Here is a 23,499-nt window from a genome sequence, read left to right as displayed (position 1 = left end):
GTGGCCATACAGCATCAGATGATGTCCAATGAATAGATGGATGGATGCTTACATGAGAAATCTTCATAGAATAGACCTTGGAAGGATATCACCTAAACCAGAATCTGACAAAAAGCTTCATGAGTCTTCCTTCTATTTAAACAGTATTCATAAAACCTGTTTCATTTTGAAAAATATAGCATTTTCTGTTTCTTGCTATATTGATCTCCATCCCACTTCAAAACAGGTTAATGTGCAGTATAATACAGTAAGAAAATAAATATACAGGGAGATTTTCTGCAGGATTACCTTACTAAATTGAATAACATTGAATAAAGGCAGGCACATTAAAAAGATCAACTGCATCCTGAATGACGAACCTATAGAACAAGTAAAACATTTCAGCTATTTAGTCACAAATTTTAGTAAAGATGTCAAATTCAATTTGAAAATAGATTACAGAATTAGCAAAGCTGGTATGGTAGGAATTCAACTGAATAAACGTATATGGGATAAGAGAAAAATTAGTCAAAACACTAAACTAACAGTATACATGAAAAATGTTCAACCCAATTTTAATTTAATGAATCTGAGAACTGGGTTAGAAATAAAACACTTGATCAAAGACTGGAGAAACTTGCAGGTCCTCCATCCACGACAGATATGAGGGCTCTGAGAAAGATCAGGGGAGCGAACATCGTTGTCGGTATCATGTTAAAAATTGAGGATATTAGGAAAGAACTTGACATTGTTAGCATTCAGGAATGTGTTAGCAGAGCTAATCTCAGGTGGGTATCTTAAATCACTTAAACAGAATGGGAGAGAAAAAGCAAACAAGTGTATTTTGCCAGGATGGCAGGGAAAAGACCCAGAAGACCAAATCTAGGTGCATTGATACAGTTTAAAAAAAAAAAAAATAGAGGAAAAAAAGTGCTTTGGTGGAAGACATGTAAGATCTGATAATATTGGAATCTTGACTGATAACAGATTAATTTGGAAGAAGATTGTTGATAGGAAAGTAATAATGAAGTAACTTTTTCGTGTAGTATTATCATAATATCTTGTATGTCCCCCTGAGGATATACATCAGGAATTTGATGATTATGATGATACAGCATTGCACCACCACCCAGTATAGGAATGCAGCAGCAGTATCACAAAGCTAAGAGACAGAATATGCCGTGCTAAGTGATTAGAAGAAGAAAAATCAAGTTGGAATACTTGAAACATATTTCTTTGTTATAACTCTTAAAAATGGCTGGGAAAAAAAAAAAAAGTAGTTGTAATATATTACAACATGAACTCTGGCAGATATGCAACAGACAATAAAATGGCAGTTTTAGAAATGTTGTCATTCTACATTTAAAAATAAATAAATTAATAAATATTTAAAAAAAAAAAGGAATGGAATAGAACGTATAGAATAGTCGAAATCTTAAGTTACATTTACTCCATTAAACAAAATATTCATATATACTATGATTGCCAAAGCTACTCCTCCATTTAAAAACTCAGTTGTTTTGGCAGACATCTGGGTTCTTTAATATACATCTTGTGATGTATATTATTCTTGAAATTGTTGTGTAGGTGAGAAGACATTTCTTAGGAGAAATTTGGATTTGGGAACAGTTTTGATGTAAAAAAAAAAAAAGAAGAAGAATGAAACATGATATTATGGTTCCAGGCCAGGCCTAGATTCTCATATCACATACAATAGCTATATTAAATAGTCCAAAGAAACATCCAAAATGATTTGCATGGTGCAATAAGAACCAAGACACTCATGTGTGAATGACTCATATAGCAGAAATTAAACAAACTTATTAGAAATGGAATGTGAAAAGCATTGTCGATTCAACAATTGATGCATGCATTTGATATTCTTAACATGCAGACCGACTGTTGTTATACTAGCGTCTGTAACTAACTGAAAAATATTATAAAAAAGTAATGTGACTACTTCAGTTATTTATGACTCAGTATAATAGTGTGTTGCTATAGTGAAAGTTGAATGTATAGAGTGAATAGCATTAATGATGATAATAGGCATGATGGGTGCCTTGTTGAAAAATATCCTAATAAAATTGTTCAATGGAAATTTTAAGTGTTTGCTCATCATATGGGTGTGAATTTTTGGATATCATCGTTTGTTATAAAGTTCATAATGCGGTATTTACAGTAGATTAAATAAAGATTTGTTAGTAATCATATAATAATGTTTTCATCAACTTTATAATAAATTTTTATATCAGACATTGCTGTTTCTTCACCAAGAAACTGTATCACTGATTCAGATAAACCTAGAATCACAGATTGACTCTTTCTTGCAAATAATTGCATAATCATAACTGTCACTCTATGTTGCTAATTTATTCATGATAAATTACCCTCTAAGTATTATTATTTTGAATGCTAACATACTTTTCTTTCACATAGTGTTATTCAATTTAAATTTACAGATACTGTTACTCTGCTTTTTCCTAGAATGATCCTCAGACACTTTTAAAGTGTATTACTATAGTCTTTGAGATGCTGCAGCAGTTCACACCAAAAGGATTAAATCCTACTATACAGTCTCTTATAGAAACTCTTGTAAGTATAACTATAATGTTGTCATAATTGCTTATAATAGTTTGATTACTTAAAGAAATTGGTTCTAATCAGATTTAAAATGTTAACCTAAATTGCTTAGAAGCATATAACTGAAGTTCACTTGATACAGAATGCTTTTTTTTTTTTTTGTGATTGTATTTCACAAGAAGCTTGTGTAACTCATTGGAAGTGGAATTTTCTTCCTCAGTACTAGGCTGCCCAAAGATGGGCCTAGATTCAATTCTAGCTCTGACTTAAAGACCTTCCTTTCTTCAACTGGTTCCTGAGTTAGTCAATCTCTAGCTTGGGCACGCAAATTTTTTTCTCCCAGAAACTTGGGACAAAAACTTTTTTTTTGTCCTGTAAACTCAAGGAAATCGACCAGAACCCACACTATAACAGACAGTAACGTATTGGACGACGAGATAGCAACACTTGTCAGTCGTCTCTTCATTGAATGTCACATAATTAGTGATAGTCTTGGGCCAGCTATCTCTGAATACCAGTGGAGATCAAACTGCCCACTCAATCTCCAGAAGTTAGATAGGGCTAAAATGGCCTTGCCTACTCCCTATTAGGGAATAGAAGTCATTGGCTGATTTTTTTGTATTTCACAGTACAAAACTACTTTTTTTCCCCTTCATTATGAGACTTTGTGAATTTTTTTTTTAATAAACATTCACAATAATTTTTACCAGTTGTGTATCAGAAAAACTGATTTAGAATGTAGCATTTAGCCTGAATTTTATTATTATTTAACCTTTTCACTAGGAGTCATTAGTCCATATGGAGTAGCAGTGGATATGGATTCTGTGAATTGCCAAATTTCCTGCTGTGTACTGAATTTCAAATAAAATACTACAAAAATATGTTTAGGTTTTTCTTTGGGTGTTCGTGTTTTTCAGAGAAAATCTACAACACCCATAAAAAAACCAGCCTAAGTCCATCCCTACTCTTCCTAACTTGTGCTGGAGAATTTTTTAAAAAATTGGATAGTCAAGCTCAGCAGCAACTGAGCTTGACTATCTCTACTACTACTAGTAGTAGGCTGACAAAACTGAGATGTTGCTCAGTGAGAGATCCCCACACTGTTTATTAGTTACCATTCCGAAGGCTACATTGTTACCATGTAGGGCAATACAATTATTATGCCATAGAGTGGATTCACATTCATAATAAATAAATAACATATACTAATACCACAGAACTAATCAGTAGCAGGATATTTTATTTTAACACTTCTAGTTTTGTGAACAACTCTGGTTCACTTTATCAAGAAAAAAAATATTGAATGAATAAACAGTTAAACTACTAGCAGATCAAAATAACAACACATTAAATGTTTTAAAAAAGTCTAACAATGGAATGCATGACTACTATGTTGCAGCTTGATGGTTAGTGATGTGATACATGTCACCAAAAGTTGACCAGATTTTTATGAGAGAAGACCAGACGATGTGAGCTTTTTTTTCTTTTTTTTTTTCCTTGGTTGCTTTTTTAACCTTTCAAATGAGTCTTTAAAAGCTCTAGGATAGAATTTATAGTCCATATATATCATTTCAGTTTGTTGTAACATTACTTTCTGTCTGGATTCTATTGTGTGTATGTTGCTAATCCTGATTTGTGTTTCTTTTTTTCTCTCTCTATGTCTTTAAAATATTCTGACATGTCTACTGATAACTGATAATTAAGGAATTGACAGCATACACTAGAAATATAAATTAAATAAACTTTAATATATACTTTCCGATATTTCGGAAAACGTCACGTTGCCATCTTCTTAGGAACTTAATACAAAGACACGTGCACACAAGTACTACATAACAGCAAATGAGAACCAAAGCTAGGAAGCTAACGTTTCTCTAAAGTCCTGATGGTGCCCCTGGTGGCTATATTGGTAGTTCTTGGCCTTTGGGCTGAAGTTCTTCTGATAAACGTTTCTCAAATTTGGGGCAGTCTCATGCATCCAAATTTGTTGAGGTTTGGCATGTTCCTAAGGGCTGAGGCTGATTCCATGAATAGTCTTTCATATTTGAACTTGCTGTGGCTTTCTTCCATCTTATTCTGTGGCGAGTATCCAGAGCCTGGTCTGCAAGCCCAGAGTGGCTGTACTGGTGAAATTGGATGTAATCCTTGTGTTCTGAGATTCTGATATTTGCTGTCCTGCCTGTTTGGCCAAAGTAGGACAATTTACAGCTGCAAGGGACCTGGTATACACCAGGTAGGTCTAGGGGAAGTGGTTGGTCTTTAGTGGAGCGGATAAGGGATGCCAATTTTCTGTGTGGTCTGTAACAAGTGGTCAAGTCATGTTTTTTTAATATTTTGTTGATTTTTTCCGAGGCGCCTCGGATGTAGGGAAAGGTGATGATTTAGAGTATTGGAAAGTATATATATTAAAGTTTATAATTAGTTTCCTAGCTTCGGTTCTCATTTGCTGTTATGTAGTACTTGTGTGCACGTGTCTTTGTATTAAGTTCCCAAGAAGATGGCAACGTGACGTTTGCCGAAATAGCGGAAAGTATATATTAAAGTTTATAAATGTTTAACCAGCGTATAAGCCTCTCTACAAGAAGAAGACATGTCTACTGACCTGCCTGTCAATTCTATGTAAGTACATTTCTATGTAAGTACAATTCTAAGTACAAGCTTAATTCAGGCATGAGACAAGATTGTATATTATTTCCACAGTATGGATCATCTAAATCTATGTCATCTACATGGATTACATTATGAAGGAAAGTGGCATTAAAACTGATATAAAAATTGTAATATCTGCAAAATTTCCTAACTAAATTGAATAACTACTGCAATAAATCTGACATGAAAATCAGCAATAAAAAGACAATGAAAATTTTACCGAAGACTTTGGTAAAAACATAGAAAATAAATATCAAGAAGGTGGCAAGATATTCTGGAGGTTGTTGAAGAAGCTCAGAAATGGAGGAAAGATGCTGTAAAAGGAATTAGAGATGATAAAACTGACATGAAAACAGGAGAAAAAGATATCCTTGAAGTATGGTGTAATTACTTAGAAAAATTGCTAAATGAAACAAGCAGTTATAGCACAGTGGTAAAAAAACACTGACCAATTATACAGTCAGGAATAAATATCCATACTTGAAGTAGAAAAGCCATCAAAGGTCTGAAATGTGGAAAGACAGCGACCAGAATTGCTCAAGGTTTAAGTTATAAAAGTCTTACAGTTGGCTACACTGCATAGTTCAGAAGGCCTGGACAGAGGGACGAATTTCGGATGATTGGAGTAGAGCTCTCATAGTAGTACCCATATATTAAAAGATAAATAAAACTGAATGTGAGAATTACAGAGGTATTTCTCTACTGAATGTTCCTGGTAAGATTTATGCAAGTATACTTGAGAAACGGTTGAGAATTGGGTGAAGAACAAGCTGGATTCAGGCCAAATAGAGGCTGTCAGGATCAGATCTTCACTTTACGACAAATAGTTGAGAAATCATGGGAATATAAAAAGATCTGTATTTAAGTTTTGTAGATCTCGAAAAGGCATGTGACAAGGTGCCAAGAGAGAAGCTATTCAAAACGCTACAATCATATGGTATCAATGGGACATTATATCAAGCGATACTTAGTGATGATTTAATGCTAAATCTGGTGTCAGACAAGGATTTACATTATCCCCCTCTGTTATTCATTATCTATATGGATCACATTATGAAGGAAAGAGATGTTAATGTGAGCTCTTTGCTTTATGCAGACGATGTTATACTTCTAAATAAATCTGCTACAAGTCTGTAAGATACCGTGACTAAATTGAATAACTGTTGTAATACATATGGTATGAAGGTCATTAATAACAAGACAAAGACAGTGAAAATATGCAGAAGCATTGAAAATGTAACTGTATTGTGAACGGACAACCTGTGGAACAAGTAAAACATTTCAGCTACTTAGGCATGATTTTTAGTGAAGATGATAAATTAAATATGGAAATAGACAATAGAATCAACAAAGCTGGTATGGTTGGAAGTCAATTGAATAAATTCATATGGAATAAGAGAGAAATTAGTCAAAACACTAAATTAGCTGTATACAAGACAGGGTTCAAACCAATTTTAACACATTAACTGCCGTGTGAGTAGGAAACAAATGGTAGCGTGAGTTAAATACAACTTACACGGCAGTTATTGCGTTAACTTTTGGATCTGAGAGCTGTTTAGAAGTAAAATACTTGACTAAAGACTAGAGACCACAAATATGAGTCCTGAGAAAGATTAGGTGCATGAACAGATGAAATCAATGGCAATATCATATTAAAAATGAGGATATTAAGAAAGAACTTGACATTGTCAGTATCCCAGAATGTGTTAGCAGAGCTAATCTCAGGTAGTATGGTCACTTAAGCAGAATGGAGAGTAAAGATTAGCAAAACAAGTGTTCTTTGCCAGGTTGACAGGAAAAATACTAAGATTATAGGTGGATACAGTAAAAAGTGCCTTAGAAGATAGAAATATAAGATCTGATAAATTTTGGAGTCTTGACAAGTAACAGACGAATTTGGAAGAAAATTGTAGTATTGATGTAAATATATCATGTAGTACTATCATATCCTGTATACCCCTGGAGAGTACATGGCAGGAATTTGAAGATGGTGATGATGGTGGCAGATTAAATATGGAAATAGAAAACAAAATTAACAATGTTGGTATTGTAGGAAGTGAATGGAATACATTTATGCAGAGTAAGACAGAAATTAGTCACAACATCAAACTAGATGTATAGAAGACAGTGTTTGAACCAATTTTAACTTATGGATCTGATTGTACCTTCATTTACTCGACCCTTCAGTTATCAGAATGGAAAATTCCCTTCCTGCTGTAGTCATATAAATGGTAGATTACTGTATCTTGAAGCTTGAATCATTTGCAAACTGTAGGTGTGTTGAATGAAGAAGAGGAATGGGGTATGGGTATACCGTCATCAGCTGGGTTAGAAATAAAACACTGTATCATAGACTTAGCGAACACAGATATGAGAGCTCTGATAAATGTTAGATGAGTCAGCAGATGGCATCAATGTCAGCATCATATTAAAAATGAGGCTATTATGAAAGAACTTGCGATTGTTAGAATTCAGGAATGTGTTAGTGGAGCTAATCTCAGGTGGTGTGGTCACATAAACAGAATGGGAGGAGAAATGCAAAACAAGTGTTTTTTGCCACAATGGCAGAAAAAAGACCCAAAGGAGGACCAAATGTGTGGGTGGATTGGTATAGTAAGAAGGTAAGAAGTACCTTAGAACAGCGATTCTTAACCGGTGGGCCACAGCCCTCAAGGGGGGCCTGCAGAAAATTTATAGAACGTTTCTAGTTTTTGTCTAGATAGCATCATGCATTCTTATGAAAATTTTTTTTTGGGATAGCACCTCAAATGTGGAAGCAGTATTCTAAGGTTTGGCAGATTTGGGAATTATATAATGTTGAAGAATTATGTTGGTGAGAAACAGTGTTTTGAATGGAAGATGATACCAAGTGTTATAGAGACTGAGGCTATGAAAGTGACATGTTTGTATCATGAAAGACCAGATTTAAGTCAGCCCAGAATAAGAAATGAGATCTGAAGATGTTATCTACTAAATGTAATGGGTGATGAAATAAAATATCTCATATGAGGTATAACACTGGAATTTGTTTTGGTAATGGTGTAAGTTTACTAGATTATAATCGCTTAACTAAAAGAATTGTATGGCAATCAATGTTTAATCTAAGACATTGGTTAAATATGGTAATCTACCATTTATCTGACCTACAAAAAAATGATATTTCAATTAACTGACTATTCTAGGTCAACCAGCTTATGGTATAGTGTCACGTAATTGTACCTTCGTTTACTCAACCCTTCAGTTATCAGAATGGAAAATTCCCTTCCTGCTGTAGTCATATAAATGGTAGATCACTGTACCTTGAAGCTTGAATAATTTGCGAACTGTAAGGTGTGTTGAATGAAGAAGAGGAATAGGGTATGCTGTCATCAGACAGAACTGTTGAGAGGATTAGATTAGTTAGAGGAAGAGGTGTGGGAAAAAGTGCAGAGCCCTTTGATATCCTGGCATTGATAGAGAAATCTGACAAGAGTAACCTATTGACCATTCATAACTGCAGTAGAAACTGGCAACCCAATTTAAAAAGGACAGACAGAGAGACCATAACACAATTGTTTGTTTGGTAAGGATATCATTGTCAGCACCTGATCATTATGCTCTGAAATGTCAAGAGCAATTATATAACAGATATCTTTCTGCAAATCTTTTCGTGGCTTGTGTCCAAAGGACTTTCAAATCTGCTGTGAAACTGGGTGGGCAAAATCTCTGTTGGTGATTTCTAATTAATGAGCAGGCCTCCAGATGGTAAAAAAAATGTGGGCTATTAATGGCCTGTTCCATTGTTTTTAAAAGAAATAAGATGATACTTTAATGGCTGACTTTTATCTCTTTTTTAGGGATGGGCTTGAATATAGGCTTGCTTCCATGCATTTGGGTATATGCCTGACATACCCCCCCCCCCCGCTTCTCATGTCTTTCTACTAGAAGATTGGAGACAAGCAGTAAGTTGCTTGTCATATTTGGAAATAAATGATTTCCTTCATCATCTATACAAGAAAGAGAGATGCCAACATTTTTATCTTATCTTATCTTTGGGTGATGATAGCAGGGTATTATCTGGATACAAGACAAGCTAAAGTATGATAAGTCAAAAGTTACACCTAACACTCTCAGCAAGTGATCAGAAGGCTCAGCTAGATCAAGCAGGAAGCTGAATTTGCATTTGACTCTTTCCATTAATTATTTAGATTTGTTGGTGGTTTTTATTACAGATATTGTAGTGCAGACCAATCAAGAATCTAGAAGTGTGTACCCTTAAGGGAGTGTACGGGATATGATAGTACTACATGAAAAATTTACATCATTACTAACTTCCTATCTACAATTTTCCTCCAAATCAGTCTATTACTTGTCAAGACTCCAATATTATCAGATCTTATATTTCTATCATCTAAGGCACATTGTACCGTATCAATCCACCTATATCTTGATCTTCCTCTGAGTCGTTTTCCTGCCAACCTGGCAGAGAACACTTGTTTTGCTAATCTTTCCTCACTTCATTCTGCTTAAGTGACCATACCACCTGAGATTAGCTCTGCTAACGCATTCCTGGATGCCGACAATGTCTAGTTCTTTCCTAATATCCTCATTTTTAATATGATATTGCCATTGATGCCATCTGTTCACGCCTCTAAACTTTCTCAGGACTCTCATATCTGCGGTCTCTAGTCTTTGGTCAAGTGTTTTACTTCTGACCCAGCTCTCAGATCCATTACCGTACCAACTTTGTTGATTTTGTTGTCTATTTCCATATTTAATTTACCATCTTCAGTAAAAATCGTGCCCAAGTAGCTGAAATGTTTTACTTGTTCTACAGGTTCCCCGTTCACAACACAGTTGACATTTTCAACAATTCTACCTATTTTCATTGTCCTTGTCTTTTTAATGCAGACCTTCATACCATATCTATTACAACAGTTATTCAATTTAGTCAGGGAATCTTGCAAACTTGTAGCGGATTTATTTAGAAGTATAACATCGTCCGCATAAAGCAAAGAGCTGACATTAACATCTCCAATTCTGATATCATGTTTAATACCACTTCATAATGTGATCCATATAGATAATGAATAACAGAGAGGATAATGTACATCCTTGTCTCACACCAGATTTAACATTAAACCATCTTCCTGTACTTCCTTCAGTTCTAACTGCTGACTTACAACTCAAATAAAGACTAAATATTGAATAGCTTCTCTCTTGGCACCTTGTCATATGCCTTTTCCAGATCGACAAAACTTAAATACAGATATTTGTTATATTCCCATGCTTTCTCGACTATTTGTCGTAAAGTGAAGATCTGATCCTGACAGCCTCTATTTGGTCTGAATCCAGCTTGTTCTTCACCAAGCTTTTCTTCCACAATTCTTCTCAACTGTTTCTCAAGTATACTTGCTTAGATCTTGCCAGGAACATTCAGTAGGGAGATACCTCTGTAATTCTCACATTCAGTTTTATTTCCCTTTTTACATATGGGCACTATTAGAGCTCTACTCCAATCATCGGGAATTCGTCCCTCTGTCCAGGCCTTTTGAACTATGCAGTGCAGCCACCGTATGACTTTTATACCTCCATACTTCAGCATTTCTGGTCAGATATCATCTACTCTTGCTGCCTTTCCACATTTCAAGCCTTTGATGGCTTTTTCTACTTCAAGTATGGATCTGTATTCCTGACTGTATGCCTGTTGAGTGTTTTTTACCACTGTGCTATCACTGCTTGTTTCATTTAGCAGTTTTTCAAAGTAATTACTCCATACTTCAAGGATATCTTTTTCTCCTGTTTTCATGTCACCTTTATCATCTCTGACTCCTTTTACAGCACTCTTTTCTCCATTTCTAAGCTTCTTCACAACTCCAGAATATCTTACCACCTTCTTGATATTTATTTTCTATGTTCTTTCCAAAGTCCTCCCTTGACTTTTGTTTAGCTAGTTTTACACAGTGTTTCGCTTTCTTACATTAGTCTCTGTATTCTCTAAGAGCAAAAGCTGACTTATTTGCCAGGAACTTTTGATATGCTTTCTTCTTTTCCTTCACTACCTCTTTCACTTCTTGTGTCCACCATGGAGTTCTGATTTTTCTATTCTTGCAGACAACCTCACCATATGCCTTTCTGGCTGAATCAATCAGGGTTTTCTTCAAATCTTGCCACTGAATCTCCAAGGTTTGGTTCCTGTTCTCAAACTCTTTCATTATTTCTTACATCTGAGAGCTGCTCAACTTTTATTTGCTTTAAAACTTTCTTACATGTTATTCTTTTCAATATGAAATTTAATTTTATACTGCTCAAGACTAAATAGTGATCACTTGCAATTTCAAAACCTCTGTACACTCTGGTGTCCTGCACCAGGGAGAAAACATCACTATCAACAATGAAATAGTCAATGAGACTTTTCTTATTCCTTGCCTCTTCTCTCCATGTGAATTTGTGCACATTTTTATGTTGGAACACGGTGTCAGTAATAACCAGGCCATGTCCTGAGCAGAAATCCAACAGGCATTTGCCATTATTATTAGCTTTGCTCTTTTCTCCAAATTTTCCCAAAATATTTTTGTATGTCTCACAATCATTTCTTACTCTGCTATTTAGATCCCCAACAAGGACCAACTTTTCCTTTTTCATTGTGTCAGTTGCTTTTTCTAAAGCATCAAAAAATTCCTCCACTTCTAACTTAGTAGACCCTCCTGTGGCAAATAAGTCTCATTGTCCAATTCCCCATTCTCATATTTGCCCACATTACTTGAGACTGCCTGTCATTCAAGAAGATAAGCCTCGTATTTTGTGTTGAATACTATGGCTACTCCTTTTCCTTGATTGTCATTTCCTGAGTATAACATTTTGTATTTATTGCTCAGAAAGATCTCACCAGTTTTTGTCTTTTTTGTTTCAGTCACACCTATTATGTCGATCTGGTACTTATCTAATTCTTCAGCTAGTTCCATTTCTTTGCCATTCAGGCTTCTTATGTTGATAGTACTGATCTTTAACTCTGGTGATGTTGAGTTGGGGTGTGTTTTCAGATTTATTCCAGTAGCTGACTTTTCGTTGTTCGCCCTTGTTCCCCGGCGAAAACAACGGGGCCTTGTTTAACTGGGCGATGCCCCAGCCTGCATGAAATTTTGTCATGTCGTACCATCATTTTCTATATTGGTTTAAGCCAATAGGAATACAATTTGGTCGGCTGAATACCAAATTGCCAGCTCCTCCTCGTTCGTTCAGTATCCAGGTAGATATCCAACAGGATGCACCACGAGAAGGTGAGGATTGGACATTAGGTCAGAAGCCCTGGTCGGTTCTCCACATTCCTTTAAACGCTATGTGGTGGTCTCCTCTCAGTTATACTGCTTTGAGTCTTAAGCACCTCTTTGAGATATACTAAATTGTTTATTTTGGACTTCTTTGGCTCACTTGTTGGTTTATCCTTGCCTAGACATTGGTTGGGGATTTTGTGGTGAATAAAATGAACCACAAGACCTGTTGGACCGTAGGAACAATCAAGTCTTATTGTGTGATTTCCCTATTTTCAAATTTGCGTTCATCATTTTGTTTTAAATTAGTTGCCATTTACAAACTATTTGAAACAGAATGATGCAGGTTGCACAGGGTATGTGTAGCTCTGAATACTCTAGCTTCTCCCTTTCTTTTACTGGTCACTATTGCCAAGTATAGCATCTTATAGTTACTGTTTAGAAGTATCTCCTCATCTCACCTTTAATCTTCTTCATCGTCATTGAATTCCTGATACATACCCTTAAGGTATGTATTTTCAGTGTACAATATACTGTGATAGTATTACATGATTATGTTTATCTTGTTACTAATCCCCTGTTAACAATTTTCCTCCAGATTAGTCTATATCAGCAGTTCTCAACCTTATGTCTGCACGCGCATTTGTGCCTGCAGAGCTATTTGCATGCGTCCGCTGTCAATTATTAAATAGGAAAAAAATAAAATTAAAACTAAAAAATACAAAGGACGTCCAGAAAGTAAGTTCTGATGGGCTGTTAGAGAAACAAAAATATACTTACAAAAAGCTTTATTGGATATTAAAGTAGACATCTTTCACTTTTCTGCATAATTTCCACCATTGTTCAGGCACTTATCATAACAGGGCACCAAGAGTTGTATACCTTCGTCGTAGAAGATTGCTGCCTGTGATGCAAATCATGTATTGACTGCTTCTTTGACCTCATCATCGTCTTGAAACCATCGGCCACCAAGGAAAGATTTCAGATGTTTGAACAGGTGAAAGTCGTTTGGCGCGAGGTCAGGACTATCTATATGGGGGGATGATGGAATTGTTCCCAGCCGAAGGTGGCAAGAAGTTGTTGTGTTACACCTGCTGTGTGTGGGCACGTTATCATGAATCAAAACAACGCCCCTGGTAAGCATGCCACATCGTTTATTCTGGATCGCATGACGCAGTTTCTTAACGGTTTGGCAGTACATACTCGTGTTGATTGTGGAGCCTTGACCCAAGAAGTCTGCCAGCAAAATTCTTTATCTGTCCCAAAACACAGTGCACATGATTTTCCAGATGGAAACCATTGTCTTCAATTTCGTCTTGACTGGTGGTGAGGTGTGCCTCCACTCCATGAAGTGTTGTTTGGATTCAGGGGTTGTGTGTGACCCAAGTCTGCTCAGGAAAGCATTGCCATCCTCGTGGTAGCATGTCAAGAATTCCAATGCATTGCCCAGCCGATTCACTTTGCGTTGTTCTGTAAGCAACTTCGGCACCCAGCGTGCACACAATTTCCGATAATCCAGTTTCTCTGACACAATTTCATGAAGACATGAACGTGAAACTTCTGGAAATTGCAGAAAAAATGCTTCTACTTATGGAGGTAGAAGCATTTTGTTGATAACCCCTATGCCTCTACCTCCACAGGAGGTAGAAGCATTTTCATTTTGTAAAACAGGCAAACCAGCTAGAAGAACACATGCAATACATCAGCTACACCTTAAACCACACTTTCAGCCATAGGTGGCAAGAAGTTGTTGTGTTACACCTGCTGTGTGTGGGCGCGTTATCATGAATCAAAACAACGCCCCTGGTAAGCATGCCACATCGTTTATTCTGGATCGCATGACGCAGTTTCTTAACGGTTTGGCAGTACATACTCGTGTTGATTGTGGAGCCTTGACCCAAGAAGTCTGCCAGCAAAATTCTTTATCTGTCCCAAAACACAGTGCACATGATTTTCCAGATGGAAACCATTGTCTTCAATTTTGTCTTGACTGGTGGTGAGGTGTGCCTCCACTCCATGAAGTGTTGTTTGGATTCAGGGGTTGTGTGTGACCCAAGTCTGCTCAGGAAAGCATTGCCATCCTCGTGGTAGCATGTCAAGAATTCCAATGCATTGCCCAGCCGATTCACTTTGCGTTGTTCTGTAAGCAACTTCGGCACCCAGCGTGCACACAATTTCCGATAATCCAGTTTCTCTGACACAATTTCATGAAGACATGAACGTGAAACTTCTGGAAATTGCAGAAAAAATGCTTCTACTTATGGAGGTAGAAGCATTTTGTTGATAACCCCCTATGCCTCTACCTCCACAGGAGGTAGAAGCATTTTCATTTTGTAAAAAACAGGCAAACCAGCTAGAAGAACACATGCAATACATCAGCTACACCTTAAACCACACTTTCAGCCATATTAAAATACTTCAGCTGTAAAAAGAGACCCAAGGAAAGACTAAGATTTAAGTAATTTGATGCAGCTAGAGGTACAGTACAAGACAAAAATATAAGATCTAACAATACTGGAGTTCTAATATATAGACCAGGGGTTTTCAACCTGGTTGTGGTCATTGGCACATTTGAAATTGGGAAGAGAGTGGCGGGCACCAATATTTTTATTTATGGAAATTTATACTTGCTTCATATCAAATGATAACAAGTAACAAATTAATTAACTATGAAAGTAGAATAAATACACGTTACATTTCTTATACAACTAAATTAAACCATCGTGCAAGAAGCAAAAACATTCCTCTTTACTCTGGATAGCATAATAATCTTCTTCCCAATTGTTGTTGAATGTATGAATTCTATAACCTGGACATAAATATTCTATTTATATATTGTCAATAAATCATTTAATTTATATAATTAATATTTATAATGTGTAATTTCTTCACCACATACGAGGGTGGTCTGGAAAGTTCTCGGCCTTGACCATAGATGGCAACACTGTCAGCAAGTTTTTTTTTGGTACATCTGTCATAAGCATCCATGTGAAATTGCAAATCATTCTATCCAGTAGTTTGTTTTATGCAGCTGTCTGAAGCAAAAGTGTTGTCTGTATCTCTTGAACTGGATAAAATTGAGTATTGTGCGGTTATAAAATTCTTTGTAAAAGAAGGTTTAAAACCAAAAGAAATTCATTCGAAGTTCATAAAAGTTTATGGAGACTCTTCTCCTTCGTTTTCGACAATTAAGAAATGAGCTGTTGAGTTTAAACGTGGCCATGCAAGCTTTGAAGATGATCCATGTGAAGGGCATCCATAAGTGTAACAACACCAGAAATCATTGATCGAGTGCACAATATGGTATTGGATGACCGGCGAGTCAAAGTGTGTGAAATTGCTGTGACTATGGACATTTCAAAAGAACGTGTACAATATATTTTGCATGAAGAATTGCATATGAAAAAGCTTTACGCAATATGTGCCAAGCTTTCTCACAGCAGATCAAAAACGCACTCGCATGAAAATCTCTGAACAGTGCTTGGAGCATTTTAACAAGAATAAAACTGATTGAACTGATTCTGTGCGTCGATTTATTACTATGGATGAGACTTGGATTCACCATCACACACCAGAATCCAAACAGCAGTCAAAACAGTGGACAGAAGCCAGTTGTTAAATGCCAAAGAAGACAAAGTTGGTTCCATCAGCAGGAAAGGTCATGGCATCGGTGTTTTGGGATGCTAAAGCATTTTGTTTATTAATTATCTTGAATGGGTAAAACAATAACCGGGGAATATTATTCTGATATTTTAACCAGACTAGAAGAAAAAATTCGTGAGAAAAGACCCAGTTTGCAGAAGGAAAAAAAAAATCATCTTTCATCAGGACAATGCTCCTGACCACAAAAGTGTTTTGGCAGTGTGATAATTAAGGGATCTGCACTATGAATTGTTGGAACATCCAACCTATTTCCCAGATTTGGCTCCCTCTGACTTCTATCTCTTTCCAAAACTAAAACTCTTCCTCACTGGTCAGCATTTTTCTTCGAATCAAGAGGTGATTGCAGCTGTAGAGAGGTATTTTGCAGATCTTACTGAGAACCACTACAGGGACAGGATAATGGCGCTGGAATAATGTATAAGTTAATGGTGATTATGTTGAGAAGTAAAAATAATTTTTTTCATTGTTAGGTTGAGAACTTTTTAGACCACCCTCCTATGTATGTTCCTTTAACATTGCAAATGATTTGCAGTTTACTAATAATGTAAATCAGCTTTCAATTTTCTCAAAAAAAAAAGCTTTTTTTTTTAGAAAAAAATAAAAAAAAATAGTTTTTTACCTTTAGAATTCATAATTCCAAATATAGTTTTACATTAAGATATATTTTAGGAGAAATATATTCAGAACTCATCTGGGAATGGCTTAATTTTGATATTTATTACTACATTTTAAATTTGTTTATTCAGTTCTTGCATCTCTAATTAATAGCCTAATATGTTCCTGATATTTCTGAAATAGTTTCACATATTATACAAATTTCTATTACAGACACATGTTATAAGTACTATTGTTTTCTTCCTCATTCATAGTTGCTACCAGGCATCCAAAATGAAGATCCAGCAGTAAGAAATCAAGCAATATCAGCTCTTGGCATTTGTTGTTTATTGAGTAGTGACTTAGCTTCCCAATATCTGTTCCTATACTTACAGGTGGGATTGTTTTGTAAAGTATGAGTTTGTAAACTTAAAGTAAACATTTGCTATGTTTTTGCTATTATTATGTGCTTATTATTATAATTTAAACTTGTCATCATCTTCATTACCTTTGCATTTTCAAAATCATTTTGTGAATCTACTAGTGGCAGGTTGCCATGCATGATTCTCTCATAATGGTTGTCTCTTTGTCTCTTCTTCTTCTTCTCTAACGTATTAGTACTGGTGCTTAAATCATTCAGTAGACTTGGAAGAAATTTTGTATTTGAGACACTTGCTACAGTTTATTTCAAAAACTTTTAACAAGTAATGAACCGGGTTGAATGAAAATCAGCATGGAAACATTGTTCGACTCTTAAACATAAAGTTTAACCAATTTAGATTAAACCTTTGTCTGTTGCTAAGCACATAGCATATCTGCCTCATTGATTCAAATGGTGCATTCAAACCAGTAAGCTTTAGATTCAAATTCTTGGTGTAGATGTTTGTGAACATTTTTAGGTAATAAATGATTTTTGATGTGTGAGACATGAATCAGCTTGGGGAGAAAAGCCTGTGTAATCTTCATAGAATTATTCCTAGAATATTGAAGTATCAAATCTGTAGCCAACCCAAGTACTAATATGCTGCCATAACATCTATTTTCCATAAATAATATCAGTATCTAAAGCATTTGCCAGCCTGATTGGCCAAGTGGTTAGTATACCCACTCTCCAACTAACATGTTGCAGGTTTTAATTCCGCCATGGGCATAGATGTTTTGTGATTGTCTTTACATGGAAGGTGAATTTCATCACCCAGTGTGGGAACACTGCTTTGCTTATTTGGAGGCCTGAAGTTGCTTGAAAAAGTTCCATGCTTGGTCTCTAGAGCAGGGTTTACAGACTATAAAAATAAATAAAAAAATTACAAAAAAAAAATTTAATTTGATAAAAATGGGAAAAAAAATCCTTGGCCAAGCCACTGTACAAATGTACTATAGGTTTACTAATAACCTTTCATGGGTGGAAACCACATAAAAAAAAAAAAATTGACATGTTTTTAAATCTAGGTTTGAGGTGCATTTTATTTTATCAAGTGGTTTCATGGTCTCTATATATAATGTAAGCAACATGAGTGTTAATTCATATGATCACATCTACTCTCCAACTAACAGGCTATAGGTTTAAATCCCACTGTAGGCCTAGATGTTTGTGATTGTCTTTAGGGGAGAGTTGAATTTCATCACTTGGTGTGAGACCACTGTCCAGCTTGTTAGGGGCCGGAAGTGGCTTGAAAAAGTTTATTTAATGTCCAATGCAATTTCCAGGTTATATAAAAAATATATAAAATTAATAAAATAGAAAAAAAAATCATACACAGTACTGATGCACTATATGTTTAAGGTCTTTTGCATTTAAAAAAAAATGTTTGCTCACAGTGTTTATATGTTTCAGTGGTAAATTTATCCAGTATGTACACCCCTTGAGGGTACATGTCAGGAATTTGATGATGATATCCAGGACAATAAAACGTTAAGTAATTCTGCGAAAAATTAATACTTACAATAAGAAAACTATGCAGAGACATTTAGTTTCACCTGGTCTTTGCAATTTGATGACATTAACTTTTTTTGAGTATGCAATTTGTGTCCCAATTATTTGAGTTTTGATAATTGTTTTGGGTGCAGCCTGAGTCCTTTTTTGCATTCACTAACTGACCTTCTAGTCTTTGTTTAGTTTAGTTCCATGAAACCTATGGTTTTATGTACCATGTTCCGAGTTTTCGGAGCATTGCCCATGCCTTGCAGCTAAAGTGAGTGAAGTCTAAAATTTCAGTTGTGGATTTCCAATGTTACTGTCATTGTTCATTAAGCATTTCTAAAATTCTTTTTCCAATTTCAGGATCTGGATCTTTTTTGTATTTTTTGAATAGTTCCTCAGTTTCAGGAGGCCAGCATGAGATGTACTGTTTCTGGAAACTTCTTTGTATACATCATTTTGCAGCACCTATCAGTACTCCTGCAAAACATTTGTAATTTTTGACTTCAGGTTGGACCCAACACATGTTAGATTTAATTTATTTAGAGTACTGTTCCCAGTTAGGTTTGTGAAAATTCCATCTTGATCTTTCCACAGATTGTATAATCAGAATTTGTGTTCCTATAGTGACTATAACAGGTCTATATATTGAGATTGTGGAAAGTTTTCAAGTACTTTCCTATTAGTGGGTAAAGGATTATCCTCAGTGTTGCAAGTGACAAAGCAGAGGTCAGGGTTTGAGTCTTTCTTCCATCTACCTGATTTAAAAGTTCTAGAGTCTTTTGCATCAAAAACCAACGATAGCCCAAGGCTTTCAGCCCATTCCATCAGTCTAGTACCGTTGATATCATTTCTACAATAGCCCCAGAAGTAATATTGACTGTTAAAATCTCTTATGTAGACTGCTGGATGTTGGTGAGCAGGAAGAGCTGGGATAAACCAAGTTTATTTTATTGGTTTGTAAACTGACACTATGGTTGTGCCAGCTGCCTTTGCTGTGATGATCTCGATGTTATTATGATTAGAAAAAGATAGTATTTTGCAATTTTCCATGTTCTCTTGCACCTAGATCATGGCTATCCAACCTTAGGTAATCCGAGGGCGCATTAGAAAAAAAAACGTATCCAAGGGTCACATCACAATGCGTATCTAGTAATTTGGTGAGCAGCAGCAGCAACACAACCTCAAAAGCTGAACAAATGAACAACACTAATTGCTCGCTCACGTTTCCCGTGAGCGCCCGGAGCAGGTGCGCTGGAACAAAACAGTGTAAAAATGCTTCTTTGACACATCTAATATTTGAAAAACACGTGGGTATATAGTGATGTAAAAGCACCAAATAAAATTACCAACATTGAGATTATCAGTTAGTGATAGAATTAAAATATCTATTACGCATTCGATTCAAATTGTTATTTTATTTTTTTTCGCTCATGAAAATCAAAACCCGCGGGCAGTGCTTTGGACAGCCCTGATCTAGATGATAGAACCATATATTGGTGACAGGATGTATCACTGGCTACATCATACTACAGTGATATTAGCTCTTGTGCTAATCTCATCATCTTTGCTGGTATGTAGTTCCTGGACAGAGATTACATTGATGTTATTTGTCCTGCAGATTTTTCCAAGTAGTTCATTTTGGCTCGAGAGGCACCCTCTATATTAATTTGCAGGATCTGTAGGGTGAATTCAGTTTCCCTTATTTTTTTTGTCAGTTTTGGAACCTTTTTGAAAAGGTCTACTTCGTTTCTTCCTGTTACACTTTCCTTTCATCTTTCATTTTTCTTGTCTTAGTAATTACTCACATTTTTACAACAAAGCAACATCCAGGTTGGATAAGAGAAATTGCTGCACCATTCAGGATCATGGTTACCACTCAGCGAAAATATTTAGTCCCAAATTATGCAAGAAAAAAGTACTAGATCTCAAAAAAAAAGTACTACATTTTTATTTCCTTTCGTTTCATTCACTCTATTTAGGACATTTTATGGTATGACTCCCTTATTGTCATTGATGAACACAATGTAAAACTGCTAAATTCACACATGTACGACAAATATTGGGGGAAAAAAAAGTCAAAACTCACCTCACTGTAGTCATCTATGAGTCTAAGAGCTACAGTTGTCAATCATCATAACAGAAGTCCCAATTGTAACTCTAGCACTTAACATGTGTATTAATTTACCATATAATTTTTTTCAAATCAAATTTCAGATCTCAAAAAAAAAAAAATACTAAATTTTTATTTCCTTTCATTTCATTCACTCTATTTAGGGCATTTTACAGTATTACTCCCTTATTATCATTGATGAATGCAATATAAAACTGCTAAATTAACACATGTATGACAAACATGAAAAAAAAAAGTCAAAACTTACCTACTGTAGTTATCTATGAGTCTAAGAGCTGCAGTTGTCAATCATCATAACAGAAGTCCCAATTGTAACTTTAGTACTTAACGCGTATTAATTTACCATATAATTTTTGTCTCATTTTAGTGTTTAAAATAATGTAACATTAAATTTTCAGTTATTTAATATGCTGTTTACATATATACTGGGGTTTTCCACTCACAAGAAAAACACTGGAAGTATTTATTCATTTTTTTAACAGATTTTGCTAAATTAATTAACTCTCCAGAAATAGTAAAATCTGTAGCTGATAAATGTTTCAATTTTTCTTTTGTCAAAAGGAGTCCTTTCATCAAGGGAGTTTGTAGTTGATTTCTAATTTTATTCTTATTTATTTTCCCTACTGAAAATATTTTTTCAGTTGCTGCTGATGAAGGCACAGTACATCTTTAACTAATGTTGTTAAATTAGGAAACATTTATTCTCCTACAGCATTTTTCATTTCAAAAACTTTATTCCAAAAAACCATGAATTCTTGACCTTTTTTCAGTGCTTTTACAGTCTTCAAAGTTGCCATTCTTTATATACATTTTCTATGTCTAAAAACTGACCATTGTCGGCTGGATTTCTCTTTTCAATGGGGTCTGAATTACGCTGTGCATTTTAATATGAATAAAAAAAAAGTGGTTATTCATATTAAAATATTTAATTTTTCCACTTCTTTTCATTGTTGTAATGATTTTATAATGCTGAGAAGTATTTGAATAGCAAAGAATATATTTTCATTGGCTAATACCAGTCGGATTGCATGAGTATGGGATTGGGGGGGGGAGAGAAGGTCAGCGAACAGTGAGAAGGGGAGGGAAAAAAAAGAGAAATCATACTTGTGTCACTGAATGTGACATATGGGGAGGTGGGAGAAGAGAAAAATATTAAACTCATATGTCTAACTCTCATATTGTTATTTTTATTATTATTATTATTCGGAAGGAAGAAAGTACTAGAACACTAAAAATTTATAAAAAGTATTAGATCTTGTACAAAAGTACTAGTGGTGGTCACCCTGATCAGAATAATTGGTAGGTTTTGCATAGCCATTTGACAGGATACTCAATGGAGGCATATTAGTCTTCATCATCAGCCATTTTCTGTCCACTGCTGGATGAAGGCCTCTCCTGTTATGTAAGTTGCAGGAAATGGGAATGGGCACAAGCTGGTGACATGGATAAGAGGGCAGTTTTCGGGCACACATAAGATAATAGTAAATAGCAGAGTTAAAGAAAAAAGACAGGTGATCAGTGAAGTGCCATAGGGTGCTACACCTGCCCTGGTACTATTCAATTTGTACATCGATGATATTGGAAATTTGAACTGGAAGTGTTTATGATAGTTTTGAGCAGAATAAAATTGAATTTCATACTCAAAAGAAGTGTGTAAGAAAATTTAAAACCAAAGTTGATCAGCTTTCAGAGATAAATCATAGACAAAAATATACACATATTTGGAAAAAATGAGAGTTTAAAAACAAGAAGCAATCCTTGGAGATTCAGTAGCAAACCATGAAGAAAACATTAACTAATTCAGCCAGAGAGGCATTATGTGAGTTGTTTGCAAAGACAGAAAATTTGGAACTCCGTGGTGGACTCAAGAAGAGAAACAGGTAGTGAAAGAAAAGAAGAAAGCATATCGAAAGTTTTCCTGGCAAGTAAATCAGCTTGTACTCTTAGAGAATATAGAGAATAATTTAAGAAAATGAAGCACTATGTAAAAAGCTAAACAAAAGTAATAGGAAGATTTTGATAAGAAAATAGAAATAAATATCAGAAAGGCAACAAAATATTCGGGAAGCTATTGAAAAACCTTGAAATGGAGGAAAGAGTACTGTAAAAGGAACCAGAGATGATAAAATTGAAATGAAAACTGAAGATAAAGATATTCCAGATGTCTAGAGTAACTACTTTGAAAGTTTGTTAAATGAAACAAGCAGTGACACCCTGATTGTAGAACACACTCAATAAGAATGAATGAAATCAGAAAATCATATTAATACTTGAAGTAGAAAAAGCAATAAAAACATGAAAAACACTGAATAATTCAGAAGGCCTGGTCAGAGGGCTGAATTCCAGATGACTAGAGGGTTGAGCTCTTGTAACACTCATCAATAAAAAAGGGAAGGGGATGTGAGAATTACAGAGATATTTTCCTATTAAATGTTACTGGTAAGATTCCTGATACTCATTCCTGAATTTGCTCTTAACCAACTTTTTCAATACCTTAATCACCATTCTTGAGATATTAATTAGCCTATATTTCGAAACCTGTTTTATTTATCCTTCTTTGTGTAATGGAACTATATTGCCTTCTTTTCACTCCCTCAGCACTCTACAATGGTTAGACTTAAATTTTACTTTTAAGTATTTAAAACTTGATTTTTTTTCTTAATTAAATGGTCTAGATATTGGAACTCTGAATTTCAGCATAACCACATTGTCTGAAATTTATTAATAGTCTT

General features: G+C 35.2%; 1 protein-coding gene across 4 annotated transcripts in view; it reads left to right on the top strand.

The window, feature by feature from the left end:
• Cap-G (Chromosome associated protein G) overlaps positions 1 to 23,499 on the top strand; it is a 161,725-nt gene that overhangs the window by 102,367 nt on the left and 35,859 nt on the right. For all 4 annotated transcript variants that reach the window (XM_090392755.1, XM_090392754.1, XM_090392752.1 and 1 more), the window contains exons 11-12: positions 2,464 to 2,571; positions 16,991 to 17,110. In XM_090392755.1, the coding sequence (XP_090248881.1) occupies positions 2,464 to 2,571; positions 16,991 to 17,110 (228 nt within the window). The remainder of the gene's footprint in view (positions 1 to 2,463; positions 2,572 to 16,990; positions 17,111 to 23,499) is intronic.

Source organism: Typopeltis vanoorti, chromosome 5 (assembly GCF_054136105.1).
Source record: "Typopeltis vanoorti isolate ZY-2024b chromosome 5, IOZ_Tvanoo_1.0, whole genome shotgun sequence".
NCBI lineage: Eukaryota > Metazoa > Arthropoda > Arachnida > Uropygi > Thelyphonidae > Typopeltis > Typopeltis vanoorti.
Note: the sequence above shows the minus strand (reverse complement) of the source record. Positions and strands in the feature narration are given on the sequence as shown.